Source organism: Peromyscus leucopus, chromosome 1 (genome assembly GCF_004664715.2).
Source record: "Peromyscus leucopus breed LL Stock chromosome 1, UCI_PerLeu_2.1, whole genome shotgun sequence".
NCBI classification, from domain to species: domain Eukaryota; kingdom Metazoa; phylum Chordata; class Mammalia; order Rodentia; family Cricetidae; genus Peromyscus; species Peromyscus leucopus.
The window spans coordinates 165816201-165833587 of NC_051063.1; the positions used below are offsets into that span (position 1 = coordinate 165816201).

Below are 17387 nucleotides of genomic sequence, written 5' to 3' on the forward strand. Positions count from 1 at the left end.
AACACACACACACACACACACACACACACACACACACACACACACACACCTTGTCCATTTCGGGGCTATTCTTAAGTAGAGGGACAGAAAAGGGACTCAGGGGTAAAACATCAAAGGTCAGCAAAAAGACTACGGTGAGGATCCTTGGCATATACACAGTGCTTTTTTGTTTTTTTGAGACAGGGTTTCTCTGTGTATCCCTGGCTGTCCTGGAACTCACTCTGTAGATCAGGCTGGCCTCAAATTCACAGAGATCTGCCCGCCTCGGCCTCCCCGAGTACTGGGATTATAGGTGTGTGCCACATGGTGTTTAATGTTTATTGACTTACCCCATGTCTTAACTTCAACCTTTAGTTCTTTTGATTTCTGTTGTGGTTTTTGTTTTTGAGACAGGGTCTCACTATGTTGACCAGGCTGGCCTGGAACTCATAAAGACTGGCCTGCCTCTGCCGCCTGAGTGCTAGGATTAAAGGTGTGCCTCACTGTTCCGCAGCTCCAACCTTTAGTTGTATAATCAATAACTCCCCTTTTCTGAGAAGATGCTGCTCAGGTCCTCAACTCACCCCCATCCTTTCCCACAGCTTCTCCCCTAGCCCTACTCTTCTTCCCAAAGGCCCTCAACACAATCCCGCTCAGTGTAGGGCTCCAGGAGGGAGGTGTGGGGCCAATAGACAGCTGCTGACTAGGGAAGGGTTGATACGAAAGTAAAAAGCCCATCACTTCCCAGGTCCCCCACCTCCTGCCTCCTGCAGAGGGGAGTGAGGCTCCCCTTTTCTTATTCTCTCAGGTTAGAGACTCTCACTAGCTCTATGACTCACAGCAAGGTTGACTTGGGACTCAGTTTTCTTGTCTACAGAGTAGAGGCAATGATCTACTATACAGGTCCAACCTTTTGACATCACCACATGATAGTATTATCTACAAAGTTCACATCCAAGAACTGCACAATCAAAAGGCTGGAGAGATGGCTTAGTAGTTAAGAGTGTTTGCTTGCTTTCCCAGAAGACTGAGTTCAGTTACCAGCATCCTTGTTGGGTGGCTCATGCTGCCTATAACTCCAGCTCTAGGGGATCTCTTGCCCTCTTCTGGCCTCTGCAGGTACTGCACCCATGCATACACAAATAACCCCCAAAACACACACACACACACACACACACACACACACACACACACGTAAATTTGAAAAAAAAGAACTGCACAATTGTGTTATCAAAAAAAAAAAAAAAACCCGCAAGGGGCTGGACAGATGGCTCAGCTGTTAAGAGCACTTGCTTTTGCAGAGGACCAGGGCTTGATTCCCAAAACTCATATGGCAGCTCACAACCACCCTTAACTCCAGTTTCAACACTCTTCTGACCTCTGAGGGCACCAGGCACACCTGTAGTACACAGGCACACATGCAAGCAAAACACTCACACATATAAATCCAAAATAAATACATTTTAATTAAAAAAAAATTAGACACTTTCTCATGTATTCCAGGCTGGTTTGGAACTTACTATGTAGACAAGATGGAACCTAAATTCTGCATCTCTTGTTGGCATTACAGTTGGCCACAACCATGCCTAGTTTACATAATGTTAGGGATTGAAGCCAACACTTCCTACAAACTAGGCAGGTACTCTACCAACTGAGCCACACCCCCAGCAAATGTGTCCATTTTTAAAGATGAGCTACAGCTATATGCCTTACACCAGGTCTGTAAGAATGATCAATAAACACAGCCCCAATCCTGTGCAGAGGAATACAAAGCCTGTGCCCATAAGGAACTAGATGAGATGTGAGGGAATCCATGCTATGAGGAAAGAGAGGAGGTGTCTTATTTATTTTTCTGTTGCTATGATTAAAACACCCTGGTAAAAGCAACTTAAGGAAAAAGGTTCACAGTTAAAAGTACAGTCCATCACCTGGGGGTAGGGGGTCAAGGAGGCAGGAGCTTGAGGAGGCAGCTAGTCACACAGCATCTGCAGTCAGGAAGCACAGGGACACGAACACTGGTACTCAGCTTTCTCCATTTATACAGCCCATAATCCCTACACGCAAGCAGATTATCTGGAGTGGAGGTAATCTGAGGATTCTCTGCCAAGATGACAGATGAACAAAGGTGACTGGAGAAGGAGGGAGTGTAGTGAGTCTTTCTCTGTCCTGCCAGCCAGCTCCCAAATGACATGGAGACTTATTATTAATGATAAAAGATTGGCCTTTAGCTTAGGCTTGTCTCAACTAGCTCTTATAACTTAAATTAACCCATATTTTTTAATCTGCCGCATGGCTTTACCTCTCTTGAGCCTCCCATTTCCTCTCTGTGTCTGGCTGGCAACTCTGCCTTTCTTCTTCCCAGAGTCATCTGTCTCTGGATGTCCCGCCTAACCTCTTCCTGCCTAGCTATTGGCCACTCAGATCTTTATTAACTCAATCAGAAGACACCTTGGCAAAGATACATCTTCACAGTGTAAACAAATATTCCCCAACAAGGGAGCCATGTGGATTGGAGTTGCTTGAAATGCAGAGAGAATGGTACATGCCAAAGGTCCTGGGCAGAGAAGGACTTTGTAGGTTCCACAGAGATCAGGAAGACAAGTGAGGGAGGAAGGTAAGGCCCTGAGAACACACAGAAAGGCACCACTACCAGCCTTGTTGAGAATATTGCCTTTCCTCTCGTGTGAGCCAGCAGCCATAATGGAAACTCATTCACATACCTAAGAGAGGAATCAACTCCTTCTCCTTTCCTTCAGAACATTAGGTTCCAGGACCAATCTCCTCAATGGAAAGAAGAGCCCTAATAGAGCAGAGGTCAGCTGAACAAAGGACACTCGGGTCTCATGAAGGATTGCAGCTATGGATTAAAGAATGTAACAGCTCCATAGGCACTGATATGGAAAGACTATTTGGAGAGCAAATTGAAGAAGAAGAACAGGAGAAAGAAAAATCGTTACCCAATGTGTATGTTCGTAGAGTTAAAAAAAAAAAAATCCATGCCCAATTGTGTGCTGTGTGAACTTGTGAAATGGTATGAGGTACAGACTTTTTAAAAACAAAAACAAATACTCTATTAATTTTGTGCTTGAGACACTCCAGCCCAACCAATAATTCAGAGCCCTGACCTTTCTCCCTAAGACCTATGTATGGGTCCAGACCCCCACCTCCTCCCTCAGATCCAGGGGTCCACACCCCAGCCCTCCTCCCCTAGACCGCGGTCCAGGTCCCAGTCCTCCTCCCTCAGACCCAGCGGTCCAGATGCAAGCCACCCTCCCTCAGGCACAGGGAGTCCCCGCCATTCCGCCCTAGCGTCTCTGCTAGGACCCTGCCCATCACAGATCACATTCGCCTCTAACTGCACCACGCCGGGCTTCCCTGTGAGCCTGGGCTTGGTCCCGCCTCCCGCGCTGCGGCGGCGACCTCTGTTGGGTGGGCCCTTTAAGCGTAACCCAACCTCTGCTGCAGGCACTTGCTCCCCAGCCGCGCTGGCAAGTCCATGGTTTCCGGTTCTGACCCCGCCTACCCCTCGGGGGCCTTTCTCGTCCCGCCTCCTCCTGGAGGCTGCTTCAAGAACTGCCTGACAAGAGTGACGGAAGAGCTGTCCAGATATGCTCTTTATCCTTTTAGTTCTCTTCGGAGACAACAGATCTTATGTTCTGATCAAGAATATTCTAGCGGCAACGGACGCTTATTCTTTCTTCTACCGTCAAAGCGTGGTTCCCAGCAAAGGCTCCAGTGTAGGCTGCCTCGGGGCGGAGCCTGAGGGACGCCGGGGGCGGGGCCTGGCGGACGCGGTGGGCGGGACTGGCAGGCGGCGCGCGCTATAAAATGGGACTCGCGGCGCTGGCGCGCGCTTGAGGAGAGCGTGCTGGGTCGGGTCTGTGTGCGGCGCGGTTCCTCGAGGTTGGTCTCGGCGCCGTCCGGGCTGTGGTGCCGCCGTGCGCCCTAGGGAGCGCGTGTCCGGAGGTATCGGTGGCCTGCTCGTGGGTGTGCCTGTCGCGTGGACGGGTTCAAGGGCGCTGCTTGGGGCCGCGGGCTCGCCGGGGGTGGAACCGGGGTGTCCCCTGAAAGAGCGGATGCGGGCACTTTCGGGGATGATGCCTTCCGCCAGGTGTGTGGAGCTGTGGATGCCGGGACGGGCCTTCCTTTGTCTGTGCCTGAGCCGGGCTACGCCATTTCTGCTGCTCACGTCGCGGGTCTTGTCCGCCATCTTACCCGTTTTTAGGTGACAGGGAGGGGGTGTGTGTGACATAGGATTTTCCTCCCGGTGACAGCCCCGTGCTACCTGCAGGTTCTCTCCGTAGGAAATCTCTGCCACTGCCCCTCCTCCCGTGTGGGATTTTGACATTTTTGTGCAACCTAGAACACTTGAGGGCTGGAGGAGGATGGGGTGTAGGGGCAGATACAAGATACGGAGTTACCAAGGCGGAAGTGAGTGCACGTGGAGGACTGCATTGCTTCGGAGCAGCAGGTAGGAGTAGACAGGAGAAAGGAAGTCAGGCCTTTTTTCCACCTGCAAGAATACTGATACAGTGTTGGGCCTGGCGCGACAAGCATGTCATCCCAGCTGCTGGAATTTTCAAAGTAAATTACAGCCGGGAGGCGGTGGCGCACGCCTTTAATCTCATCACTCGGGAGGCAGAGGCAGGCGGATCTCTGTGAGTTCGAGGCCAGCCTGGTCTACAGAGCGAGATCCAGGAGAGGCACCAAAACTACACAGAGAAACCCTGTCTCGGGGGGGAAAAAAAAGAAAGGAATTAAATTACATATTTCACCCAAAATATTTTAACCACACGTTCCCCTCTAAAACAGCCTTTTTCTGCCCACTGGTCCGTGCCATTATCACACTTGATTAGACTTTCCTCCTGGGATCCTGCTGTTCTCTTTGTGTTCATTGCGAAGCCATCTCCCGGATGCCTTTCACCGGTGGTTCAAATCTGGCTGAGTACGGTCCTTGTCCATATCACTTGTATCTTTGGGTTTGGGTTTTTTGTCGGTTTTATTTGGTTTTTCTCCATAGAACAACCCCTTGGTTCCTCCCATCAGGTTCTTCAGAGGGACTTGTGTCTTCACAGGTTTTATTTTTCAAGGTTACTAGCAGAGACAGCCAAGACAGGGGAGCAGCAGAGTCGTCTTCATGCCGCGGGTACATAGGGAATCTCTGTGGACCTGTCACTGGGCGAGTCGGGGCATCTAGTGGATTTTGTGTTTATAGCTTGGCCACCATCCCTGCAGGCAAGTGGCCTTCACATTGCAGAAGGTCTGAGGCTCCCATGATGTTTAGCACTGGGCTCCGATCATCCTTGAGGACACAGTGCCCCTCCAGGACCTTTGACCCCTGGGGGTCTGAGGGGCTCTGGTTTTGATGTTCTGCAGCTGTCCCCATGCATACACCCTCACCGAGTCCTTCCTGTGTTACAGGTGTATCTCGAAGCCAAGTAGCCGCCCACCATCATCTCATCGTGGTGAGAACCTTTACTTTTTGATCTCTCTACACCTAAAATAGAATACCTTCCTCTAGGGTGACTTTCTATAATTTGGAGTTTAATGGACCAGTAATTATGGGAATGTTACATATTAAAATTCTCACTTACGAGACCAGTCAGCCCTGCTGCTCATAACTCCATACTGGCCAGTGAGCCGTCTCACTTAAATCTGGGTGCTAGACAGAGCAGACGCACATCAAGCGGGGGTGGCAGTGTTTCCTGCCTTCCAGGAGTAAGGGCTGGGTAAGGTGCAGAAGGGACCTGGTTTTCAAACTCAGTAGAAGGAACAAAATCTGACCACTGGATTTGGGGCTGAATACAGTGTGCTTTTGAGAATCCTTAAATCATTTGTACATAAAAATGATACTTTTCAAAAAAAAAAACCTTGAATTTACATAGGAGTCATTATTAAAATAGCAATGTTTATCAGAAGACAGGAATGTGTGTTATCTGTAAAAGAACAAGTTCTCAGCTCTAGGAGAATTTCTCCTTGTTTTTTGGGTGTTGGGGACAGGGAGAACAATGGCTGTGTTTTCTATCTGACCATACTGGGCTTGGGCTAGTAACGAGGTGTCCTGCATATCACTGAATGACGCATAGAGTCTCGATAGGCAAAGATAGGAGAACTGAAAAGGAGAAAATACTGGCAGGTGGCTAGGGAGACCTGGTCCTGTAGCCTGTGTCCATGCTCCACTCCACTAAGTCAGAAATGTGCCCATTGTCCACCCCACAACCATATAGGGCTGATAAGCACCTGAAATGGGAGTTTCTGGGCCTGAATTTTTCATTCTTAATTGTGTGGCTACATCTTTGGACCGCTTATGTCTGCGCAAAATTGAGGCTTATGGTTGCTAAATAATTGAGCACTTGTGTGAGAACTTGAAGCAGAGCAGAGCAGGATAAGTTCAAGGCCAACGTGGGCTACATAACAAGACCCTCCCTGTTGGGTGGAGGAGAAGGCCACAGTATTTGAGGAAAATGAGTTCAGCAAATCCCAGCAGGACCCAAGCAATAGGCAGGTCTCCTCCTCTGGCAAAGTCGTCGCTTCCCCAAGTGCAGTGTGGAACAGTGTTGCTGGCCTCCAGCTCAGGCAGGTCGAAGAGTTGCTTTGGGGTAAACAGGCCTGGAGGAAGGGCAGAAGCCGTTGAGGTACATGTTCACTATGTCCTGGGAATTCCAAACGGGCCTAGAACTGAGCTGTGAGCCCAGGACTGCCTCATGTGCCACACATTCCCCCCAAGGACAAAGCAGCCTCAGTCTGTTGGCAGCAGAGCACATGGAAGGCAGCGTGCAGGGTCAGGGTGGACAGTGAGAGGTAACTGTGGCACCTGCTTATACTCCCGGCATTCCAGGTGGCCGAGGCAGGAGGATCCTGAGTTCACGTCCAGCCTGGGTTACATACAGAACTACGTGAGTAAGATGGGGTGCGGGAGTGTGCGTCTGTGATCCTCTTTGGGGTAGAGGCATGTTGGGGGTGTCACGAGGGAGGACTGCTTTCAGAAACCAAGTGTCAGTCATTCTCTTGCCTGACTGTCTGAGCACTGTGCTACACTATCCCCCTTGGGACCTAAGAGAGGGAGAGTGTTGATATTACCGGGACCCCCGTGATGTCCAGCACTGGGCTCTGACCACCCTGAGGACATGGTGCCCCCCAGGGACCTTTGACACCCTGGGGTCTGAGGGGTCCTGGCTGCAAAGGGAGTAGACGGAGAAGTTGTGCTCTTCGTGCGTCTCACCAGCTACTTCCCCTCTTCCTCCTGCCGACAGACAGACAGTTCCTTCAGACAGCCAGACTTCCCTCCGGGTAAGCAGAAGGGTTGCCTGGGGGTGGGTGGGGTCTTAATACTGCTAGTACTTACTGCTCAGTTAGACTCTGCTTGTACTGTAAGAAATCCTGTCAGTGTCTGTGCTGAGGGACCCCCGTGATGTCCAGCACTGGGCTCTGACCACCCTGAGGACACGGTGCCCCCCAGGGACCTTTGACACCCTGGGGTCTGAGGGGTCCTGGCTACAAGGAGGGGGTGAGTGGGGTATCATGGTCTTCCTTACCAACTTCTTTCCCCTTGCCTTCCTGCCTACAGGTGGTTCCTGCGGACAGCCTGCTTCCTCCAGGTAAGACCAGAGGGGCTGTCTGGGGTAGGGGTAGGGTGTGCAGACATGGGGATGGGTAAAGAAGCTGGACGAGGTGGTCAGGAGGCATCCTGTCTACTACTCCCCATGATGTCCAGCACTGGCCTCTGACCACCCTGATGGCGTGTTGCGTGACCCCGGGACCTTTGACTCCAGGCTTCTGAGGGATTTCCGTTGGAGGGGGATGCCAGATGGGGGCGTGGCCCTTTGTCACCTGCTAGCATGCCTTTGCCTTTTTGCAGCCCCTGCAGCAGCATCGCTTCCAGCCCTCTTGCTGTCCTTGCCTTGAGGCTGTAGGGCCATGGCGGAGAGAGTGCTGGTACCCACCCAGATAGGCCGGGGGGACCGCTACTACACATACACGGAGCTGTTGGCTATCTCACGGCGTTTCAAGCAGAACCCCAACGAGCTCATGGTCACCTGGATCCTGCGGGTGTATGACCAGGGAGGCCCGGCCCTGTCCCTGAATTCCGGGGAGCTGGGGCTGCTGGGTGACCTCACCCACGATGCCATCTTTAACTACCGCTGCAAGGCCCTGCGGGGGGGTGGCTGCCAGACACTGCTGAGCTGGCTGCTGCAGGCCTGGCGCCAGCGCTGGGAATCCTCCCTGCATTTTGAGGCCACGCAGCTGCCCTTCAGGCCTTGGACCACCATGGAGGAAGGTATCCAACTGGTTCGTGAGCTGGGTATGATCGAGTGGATCTACCTTGACCCAGAGGGGCCTGTGGACCTGGCCCCAGAGGATGTGGCCTTCACTCAGGGCCTGCAGCGGCGCCTGCTCACAGCAGCACCCTCCGAGCTGCGGCTCTCGCTGGTCAGCCTGCTGGTGCGCGGCATGACAGTACTAGAGGCTGTGATGGAGATCCAGACCATTGCTGACGTGGGTCTGCTCTGGCGCCAGAGCCAGCCAGGCCGCACCAAGCTCATGCTGGGGCCCAACCCAACTCGAAAGGACCTCCTGGGCTGGCTGCTCAGCCACGGCGTGCCCCGGGAGCAAGTAGACAGGCAGCCCACCAAGGTGCTCCTGGAACTGTACATCAAAGAAGCCAAGCGCAGTCGTGGCCAGCCCAGCTATGGGCTGGCTGAGGAGCAGCCCCCCCCTCCCCCCTACTCCGACCAGGCCTGTGGGGAAGAGCCCCCTGTGCGGCACGACTAGACCTGGACTGGCTTTGAGAGCACACTCGTACCCCGGGGTTGAAGGTGGGGAGGTGAATTGCACAGAGGCTGCCTGCAACCTAGGCCACTAGGAAAGAGCTTGGCAAGCCCCTTTCCCACATTTGTGTCCCTCCAGCATTTAGTGCCAAGTTCAGTGGACCCCCCCAAAGAGAGGTGTGCATGTCCCCGGCCACGCAGTCCATGTGGGAAGTGAGCCACAGGTGGCCGGCCATTTGCTGTGAGTCTAGGGTGCTTGTGGCCCTGGAGTTAAACCCCTTGAGTTGGAGCGTAAGGCCATGCTGAGGTGGGTGGCCACATCAGGGTCCCCGCCCCTCTGCCTCCACCTGGGCCCCAAAGCACTACATACAGGCCATCTTGAATTTTTTACTTTTTCAATGCAACACTTAACATAGTATTTTAGGTGTAGGCCACACTTCATGTACTTTTACTGGGGGTTGACACTTTAGGGCCAGGCTCCCTATTTTAAAGGCTTAACATTGTAAACTTTTCTAATGCAGCATTTTTACTTTATATTTTATTTTGAGCTTATGTGACACTTTGGTTTTGGGGAGAGGAGAGCCCCCTTTTGTAAGGACTTTGCTCTGGGAACCCTGTCCCTGTTTTCTTTTGGCCATGTCCTTCCCTTTTGAAGCACCTTCCAGCTGGGTCTGGTGTCCCTGGCTGCACACATGTCCCCTGGCCAATGTAGATCTGGATTTAGTGGAGGGGCGAGGCGGGCAGCCCTGCAGCTTCTGCCTCCTCCGTGGGTTCCTATTAAATGGCTGGTTCATCGCCCTCGGCTGGGTGTGCTGTTTGACTTGGTCCCGGCGTGGGTAGACTCGGGATGACGAGCTGGGTCCAGGGCAGGTGAGGCACAGGTGCACTTGCCCAACTCTGGCCTGTTTCCAGAGGATGCTCCAGCGGTCTGGTGAGGAAAGGTGGGCTGGTGGGCCAGTCACAGCCACTGGCCGGCCTTAGCCCCTACCCTGCAGCCTGCGTTGGGTTTGAGTGTATTTTGCTTCTTGTGAACCAGACCCTTTAGCTCAGGCTGTCCTGGGGTCCCAAGGTGTGCTCCATAGCTTCCTCAGGATCTTTGGTCTTGTACCTCCCCCAGATAGGAGCCTGGCCGCCTCAAGACAGAACACCTGTTGACTTCCCAGTGGGGCTGGGGGCTCTGGGGAGTGATGAGTACAGGAGACAATGGGTGGGGCTCCAGGGGATGCCAGTGGCTGGTTGCTGGTCAGTAGGGGGTGGGGTCCTGCAGTGGCCGTCCTGGGTGCAGGCTCATCACCACATCCGTCAGGAGCTTCCCCACTTCAGGGAGAACTTAGGATAGTGGTGAGGGTGGGGCTTCTAGAAGACTGGTTACCTTAGCCAGTACCCTGGGAGACCCCCGTCTCCATCTGTAATTACTGGGAGTAGAGTTCCTTAAGGACAGTTCAGTCCTATAGGCTCTCACCTGCACACGTGCTTATTGCCTGCCACCTGTATGTATGGCACCTGACTGTAGAGACATGCACAGTGTCTGGGGCCCACCCAGCCTTCATTCCCACACGCGCGAGCACAGTAAGTGACAAGTCAGAGCAGCAGGTGAGCACACGTGTTGGGATCCAGTGTCAGCTGAGGGGGTGCTTTTGTGTTTATGCCTTCCCCCTCATACAGCCCCTCCCAGGGCCCTCAGGCAGCTGGGCCTCCAGGCCAGTAGGCCGAGCCCCAGGCTCAGCACAGCCAGCACAGCCACAGCTCCGGCCAGAAGGGGCACCGTGGCTGCAGGAAGAACATGGGGGTTGTGAATCCCAGGCCTTGGGAACACCCCGCTCCCACCCCTGCGCGGAGGGCTGTCACCTGGGGGGCTGGTAGACTCATAGGAACCGTGGCAGGGGGCCCCATGAGCTGGAGGCCTGGCTGGAGCAGTCAGCTGCTGGAAGCGCCCAAGCGGACAGGGGGCTGGGCACCCGGGAACCTTCAGTGGCAGGGGTGGGCTGGAGGTGTCATTTCGGTAGATGAGAGAGATGGTGACATTCCTGGTGGTGGAGAGGACAGTGGTACGGCCCATTCCCTCCTAAGAGCCCATCCCACCCAGTGCCAAGCCATCACCCATCCTCACTCTCCATCTTCCTCCTCGGGTTCCCTGGAGCTTCCCCGGAACTCAAAGGCCATGCAGGCAGCGTAAGGTGGGGTGTTCCCATCGTAGAGGCCCAGGGCCCCCTGGAGGGCCAGCAGGGTGCTGTCGTGCTGCAGAGAATCCATTGGGGGAGGTGAGTTAGGACCCCAGAAGGCTTCTAGCACCCTTAGAAATACCTCCAGGCCACTCCCATGCACACCATGGACACTCTGTGATTGTCCAGACATGTTAGTTGTTCCTGGCAGTTCTATTTAACAGTTCTTGCAGGGGGACTAGAGCCCCTCAGGCCCCTCCCCCTTCATTACTGTGTTTCCCATAGGTACTGTAGGAGATAGGGGTGACCCCAGGCTGTGGGCTTAGATGACATGGTCTTAACCACCACTGCCACCCACGTAGCAGCCAATCCCTGTCCTTCCCAAGGACTCACAGCTGAGTACATGACCATCTTGAGGGGCAGCCCCAGGCTCTGGGCCCGGGAGAAATTGCTGAGGATGGCATCCAGCAGAATCCCTGAGGGACAGGAACAGAGTGCTTATATACCCCCTCCCCACCTGAAGAACAGCTCCCCCACCCCCATAGGCCTTACACCTCACCCCCTGTCAGCTGGGCCTTTTCTGCTGCCCGGGGTGGGCCCACATGTGCCCTGATATCCAGAGCTGAAATCTGTGACAGAGTCCTCAGGACGTCTGGGGAGGCCCAGGATGGAAGGGTGAGACCATGGGCACGCTGGGGAGAGAAGGAGAGGACCTCGAGAGGGAGTCCTCAGTCACCCCCCATTTGTTTCGTGTGTGCATGTGTACAGTGTGTGCCTGTGCACGCATGCATGTGCATGTATAGGTTAGAGGTTACCTGCAGGTGTTCCTCAGGCCTGGCCCACCACCTAGTTTGAGAGTCTCACTGGCCTGGAACTCACCAAATAGGCCAAACTGGCTAGCACTGAGCCCCAGGGTTCCTCCCGTCAAGGTCTCCTCAGCACCAGGAGTGAGCTGCTGCATCCAGCTTTTTCATGCAAGTGTTGGCTGTCCAGACTCCTCGGGCTTGTACGGCAAGCACTTTGCTGACAGCCAGCCCTCCAGACCCTGACCCTCATTCAAACCCTCAGATCAGCTCACCACAGTGTGGGCCAGAGCAATACCAGACCACAATCCTTACCAAGCCCTTGGGGACCAGAGATGCCTTGGAATCTGACATTTGGGATTCTAGAAAGATCCAATGAAATGGTACCAGGAAAGGGGGTGTCACCGTCCACCAGCCTGTCACCAGCCCCACCGTGCAGATGGGGAGACCAGGGTACACAGGCTAAATCGCTTGCCCTAATAAACAGCTAGGCCAAGTGCTGGTTTGAAATGCCCGGCTGGGAAAGGTGAGGAGAAGACTCACCTGACAGATTAGTGTGTCCAGAACTTTCCACGCTCTGCGGAGTGGCTCTCCAACCAGCGACAGCCCGGTGAAGTTGCCCAGGCGGGTCAGGAAGCCCTGCGTGGGGATGCAGGGCTGGCTGGCTGAGCCCTGACCAGTCCTTGCATGGCACACCCCCACCCCCCCACCCCCACAGCACTCACCGTCCAGCCCTTCACGGCCTCCTGGTAGTCAGCGGCCTCTGTGGACTCCCGCAGCAGCTCATGGTATCGGGGGCAGCTGCGCATGGGGAACCTCAGCAACTGAGAGAGACTGAGGCTCAGGGGAGACAGCCGCAAGTCTGGGGGCTCACGATTGGCCATGGGGCCGGGGTCTCTGGCCTTGTCCCTCTCCCACTGTCCCCTGTACGCAGCTAAGCTGGGCGGGGGTGACAGCTTACCCCTCTGGACAGTTCCACCAGGGACAATCTTGGAAGCCCAGAAGTGTGTCCACCTGGCTGGGAGCTGCCTCTGCCCCTCTCCAGCTCAGTGGCATGCTTTGCTTCCATCCCTTTTGTGTATGTGTGGTGCTGGTTATGGAACCCAGGACCTTGGACAAGCTAGACCTCTAAACCACAGCTCCAGCTCCTCACTGGGAGACTCTAATGCTTCACCACTGAGCCACACTCCCAGTCCCTCCCTGGGGGATTCTAAGGTGGGGGGGGGCGGGGTTTACCACTGGCCTACATCCCAAGTTGTCTTGTTAACTTTTCATTTTGAAAAAGTCTCGCTAAGGTTCCCAGAATGACTTTGAACTCCAGACCCTTTGTGTCTCCCATCAGATCCAGCCCCTGACCTTGTCCTCCGACACAGGCACTGTGTGCACGGGGATGGGCTTCCAGTCGGCCTCAGGACTCCCAGGGGCAGCTTCGGGGAACAGCCCAGCCAGGTTGGCCTGTGCACTCTCCAGTGTCCGGTCAAAGTCTGTGCTGCGGATGTACACCTGGGGTGGGTGAGGACAGCAGAGGGGTGGGCGGGCCAAGGCTCAGCAGTGTCCCAAATCAAAAGCTGCAGATTCAGTTTGGGGTAGGTTAGGTTAAAGGTCAGGCATTGAGGGTTAAAACTCAAGGTGAGTTCAAGTGTCTGGCCTTCCAACTTTGGAAGTTGGGATGGGGGTCAGAGGTCAGGGGTGAGGTGTTGGACTGCAGGGGTCTACTGAGGAGTTAAAGGAAGGTCAGATCAAGGAGGTAAGAGGTCAAGATGTAGAAGGTGGGAACTGAAAACATGGAGCTAAAGTTCAGTACGCGATTCTCAGAGGAATCAGGATCAGGGCCAGGAGGACTCAGCCTAAGGATGTCAGCAGACAGAAAAGGGAGGGCAGCCATGATGAAAGCAGAGGTCCCAGGTTGGAAGTTGAAGCTTCTGGGGGTGCTGCTCAGTGATGAGGGCTTGCCCAGCATGTGGAGATCCAGAACCCTCCCAAGAAACCCCACCCCAGGAAACATAGGAAGGCAAAGCAGGGACCAAAGACCGAATCAAGTTCAAAGGTCGGAAGGTCAGGATGGAGTAGTTGGGAATCAAGACAAAGGTTGAGGTCCAGTCAGTGGTCAGACTGTCATAGTTTCAGAGGTCAGTGTGGATTCCTTACTAACTCAAAAGCCCATGGGAATGCAGATCAAGTTGATAGAGACCAAAGACAAGAGGTGACGGCCAAAGGGGACACTGGGGTTAGAGGTCAGCAGCAAAGTACCTCTTCACGCCTGTACTCCGGGCTCAGGAAGGCCTTATAACGCCTCCTCAGAAATCGGCCCAGCTCCAGCTGCTGGCGGATCCCCTCCTGGGGACAGAGGCAGCCTCAGCAGACCCTCATCACCTGTCCCCCAGCCCTCTTCCTCACCCCCTCTCCCTCCTCACCTTGGTCAGCTGGCCCAGGCCTCGGGGCCACAAGGTGGAGGCAGCTTCCTTGTGTGGATCTGTGGGGTAGGAGGCCAGTGGGGCCCGGTCGCCATGGCGGAACACCTGGGGATGTTGGAGAACCAGGTCAGGGCTGGTCTAGGAGGTAGAGAGTGGGTCAGGTGGGGTGGGAGGCTGCGCACCAGAGCCACAAATAGCAGGGGCCCCTCTAGCAGGGCCTGGGGTGGGAGCAGCAGCAGCAGCAGCAGCAGCAAGGGTCCGGCAGTGTGGCCCTGAGAGCCAGGCTCGGCCATTTCCACAGAGAGCAGACGCTGAGCTCAGCCTCCGTCTGCGCTGAGGCCTCACCTGCTCATTAGCCTCCGGCTCAGCCCCCTGCAAGCAGCGCAAGCCCCAGCACGCTCCACAGCACTGCCCCAGGCTGGGGAGGTCTGGGGTTAACCCAGTTCATCTCCACAGACCCCCCAGGAGGTGTCCATGTAGCCACCAGCATCCCTGCTATGCTGATGGGGAAACTGAGGCACAACAGGACCACTGACTTGCCTGAGGAAACATCTAGGAAGTGGCAAAGCTGAGAGGTAGCTACAGGGAACCCCACCCCCCCCACCACCACCCCTGCTTCCCCAAGTTTTCTGTTCCTTTTTGAAAATGTCAGGACTCTATGAGGCCCCCTTGGACTGCTTGAAGATTTCACTTTCTCCCACACCAACAGAGCCCTGGAGCCAAATTCCCAAGCCAGGAGTAGACAGACTAGGTTCAAATCTCTCACCATTACAAGCTGTGGGATACTATCAAGTTACTGGAACTTCTGCGTGCCTTCATCTCACAAAACAGACCAGATGGGGCAAAGAGCATTAAGCACTAGAGAACCTGTTTGCAGAAAGGAACCGTTAAGAAGTTGTGTTTATGACCACTTAACAAATGACCCTAAAACTTAGCAATTTATGTGTGTGTTCACGTGTGTGCAGGAGTGCATGTGTGTGTGGAGGCCAGATGGCAGGTGTCTTTCTCACTCTTCGCCTTATCTTTTTAGATAGGGTCTCTCACTTAACCTGGAGCTTGCTGATTCAAGCTAGACCAAGCTCCAGTAATCCTCCTGTCTCAACCTCAAAAGCCCTGGGATTACAGTTCCATGCCACTATGCCAGGATCTTTAACATGGGTACTGGGGAACCGAACTCAGTACCTCATGCTTGTGAGGCCAGTGAGCCACCTCCCCAGCCCCAAGCTTAATATCCTAAGGCCGTTGTTATTGCATTGCTCATGGGGTTTATGGGTCAGGAACTGGGGAGGCTTAGTATAGAGGGAGTCAGCTGTTTAATTTTTGAGTTTGTTTGTTTGTTTGTTTGTTTGTTTTGAGGTTGTGGTTTGAGACAGGGTCTCACTATGTAGTTCTGACTGTCATAAAACTCACTACATAGACCATGCTGGCCCCAAACTTACAGATCTCTGCCTCTCAAGTGCTGAGATTAAAGGCGTGCATCACTACATCAGGCCATGATTTTATTTATTTTTATTTTATGTGCTTGTATGTATGTGCATGCAGTGCTCACAGAGGCCAGAAGAGGGCGTTAGGTCCTCTGGAACTGGAGTTACAGATGTTTGTGAGCCACCATAACTGAACCCTGGTTCTCAGGAAAGCAGCCAAAAAGCAGTCTACTATCATTTGAACACCTGCTGAGCAAATGCTGTGTCTCTGAGCTACATCTTTATCCACAACACCTTACCCCCCTCCCTTTTTAATGTTGTAGACAGAATTGTACTACATTGCCCAGGCTAGCCTTGAACTCACCCTGTGCCCTGGGCTGGCTCACAACACTACAACTTCAGCTTCCCCAATGCTCAGAAAACAGGCATGTGCTACCATGGCTCCCAAAATTGTGTTAATCCCAGCCAGGCACAGTGCTACATGTCTTTATTCTCAGCACTCAGGAGACAGGTGGATCTCTGTGAGTTCAAGGCCAGCCTGGTCCATGTAGCAAGTTAATCCCAAAGCAAAACAAAAGACAGCCGTAAGTGACACAGACCCATAGGAACAATGCGGAGTGGTGACCAAGTTCTGTCCCCAGAAATGTCATCGTACTCGGCCTCCTGGGGTGCTCACTCCCTGTGCCTACAGCGATTGACCACCAGCCAGGCAGCAGCTGAGGACTCTGATCCCCAGCTGCCCTGGAGGTTCCAGGTCCACAGTTTGTGTGACTCGCTGGAAATCAGGTTGTCCTCAGGCCATGCATCCAGCAGCAGCTATGAAGGAGAACGCCATCCCCTGCCTTTCCCGCCTCTTGGAGCTGTTTTCCAGGACTCCATTTTCAAAGCCAGTCACACGCCACCCCCTTCAGCTGTCACGTGACTGGATTCTGTAACCTGGTGGCCCCCGCTTTGTGTGTGTGTGTGTGTGTTTATTCTTTGTGTTCACTGAAAATGTATCACACTTGTGGGGTGGGGCTCCCACATGCCACAGCTCACATGCCAAGGTCGGAGGAGAACTTGTCAGGTCTGTCCTCCTACCGTGTGGACTCTGAGAACTGAACTATCTTGACAACCCTTCTTTTATTTTTTTATTGGCTTGTTCACTTAGCAACAGGGTCTCATGTACCTCAGGCTACCCTTGAACTAACTCTCTATGCACTCTGTAGCTGAAGGTGACTTTGAACTCCAGTCCAGACAGAAAGAGCAACAGCAGACCCAAGAAATCACCCGAGTCCCGCATGGTGAACCAGGTAGTGTATTGGGGTCACTCACAGGATTGTGACTCAAAAGCAGCTTCAGGACCAGAGAGTCCCACAGCGGGGGGTACAAAGTTGTCTCACTGGCGTCTTCTGGCACCTTGCAGGCAGCTCCACTTGAGAGTGTCTTCTCTCCAGCAACGACCTACTGCTCGTGTAACTTGTGAGTCTGGAAAATGTCTTGAGTTTTGTGAGCCTCTTGACCCTTCTTCCCAGCCTGGACTAGAGAAACCCCTCACCACACACACAAGTTCTCCTCTGTGTGTGGAGAGGCCAGCGGTCGAGTCAAATGTCTCCTTAATTTCTTTTCACCTATTCTGATGGCTCTCACTGAACCTGGAGCTCACTGATTGGGCGAGCAAGCCCCAGAGATCGTCCTGTCTCCACCCCCACCACCCCCACCCCCCGCCCAGTGCTAAGGTGACAGGCACATGTGCCATGCCTGGCTTTTGACAGGAGTGCCAGGGAATCAAACCCAGGTCGTCATGCTCATGGGATACGCACTTGGCCCACTGAGCACCCCCTCACCCCCTTACCAA

General features: G+C 53.8%; 2 protein-coding genes and 4 non-coding genes across 20 annotated transcripts; 5 read left to right on the forward strand and 1 right to left on the reverse strand.

Annotated features, from left to right (window-relative positions):
• The first annotated feature begins 3823 nt into the window (after window positions 1–3823).
• Window positions 3824–9548, forward strand: C1H19orf48 (chromosome 1 C19orf48 homolog). 13 transcript variants are annotated; one of them, XM_037200232.1, is made up of 8 exons: window positions 4359–4450; window positions 4792–4924; window positions 5055–5214; window positions 5401–5444; window positions 6818–6875; window positions 7233–7269; window positions 7547–7577; window positions 7838–9545. In XM_037200232.1, exon 8 carries the CDS (start codon window positions 7897–7899, stop codon window positions 8749–8751), a length of 855 nt encoding a protein of 284 aa, XP_037056127.1. In that variant the 5' UTR covers window positions 4359–4450; window positions 4792–4924; window positions 5055–5214; window positions 5401–5444; window positions 6818–6875; window positions 7233–7269; window positions 7547–7577; window positions 7838–7896; the 3' UTR covers window positions 8752–9545. The 13 variants fall into 13 exon arrangements, with proteins under 13 accessions (XP_037056167.1, XP_037056157.1, XP_037056166.1 ...); XM_037200250.1 differs by having other exon boundaries at window positions 5055–5125; XM_037200262.1 differs by lacking the exons at window positions 4359–4450; window positions 4792–4924 and adding an exon at window positions 3837–3882 and having other exon boundaries at window positions 7838–9548.
• LOC114684372 lies at window positions 5245–5336 on the forward strand. The gene has a single exon (XR_003733293.1). It is a non-coding gene; the product is annotated as a small nucleolar RNA SNORD88 (small nucleolar RNA).
• On the forward strand, window positions 7062–7152 carry LOC114684370. The gene has a single exon (XR_003733291.1). It is a non-coding gene; the product is annotated as a small nucleolar RNA SNORD88 (small nucleolar RNA).
• LOC114684371 lies at window positions 7380–7470 on the forward strand. Its single transcript, XR_003733292.1, has one exon. It is a non-coding gene; the product is annotated as a small nucleolar RNA SNORD88 (small nucleolar RNA).
• On the forward strand, window positions 7675–7766 carry LOC114684373. The gene has a single exon (XR_003733294.1). It is a non-coding gene; the product is annotated as a small nucleolar RNA SNORD88 (small nucleolar RNA).
• Acp4 (acid phosphatase 4) lies at window positions 9246–17219 on the reverse strand. Of its 3 annotated transcripts, none has more exons than XM_037200192.1 (11): window positions 16865–16991; window positions 14127–14231; window positions 13963–14049; window positions 13069–13215; window positions 12438–12536; window positions 12256–12351; window positions 11469–11601; window positions 11303–11385; window positions 10858–10985; window positions 10596–10774; window positions 9246–9675 (listed from the first exon to the last, which is right to left on the reverse strand). In XM_037200192.1, exons 5-11 carry the CDS (start codon window positions 12519–12521, stop codon window positions 9260–9262), a joined length of 1119 nt encoding a protein of 372 aa, XP_037056087.1. In that variant the 5' UTR covers window positions 12522–12536; window positions 13069–13215; window positions 13963–14049; window positions 14127–14231; window positions 16865–16991; the 3' UTR covers window positions 9246–9259. The 3 variants fall into 3 exon arrangements, with proteins under 3 accessions (XP_037056087.1, XP_037056079.1, XP_037056085.1); XM_037200184.1 differs by lacking the exon at window positions 16865–16991 and adding an exon at window positions 14309–14722; XM_037200190.1 differs by adding an exon at window positions 14309–14993 and having other exon boundaries at window positions 9583–10774; window positions 16865–17219.
• Window positions 17220–17387: the final 168 nt, after the last annotated feature.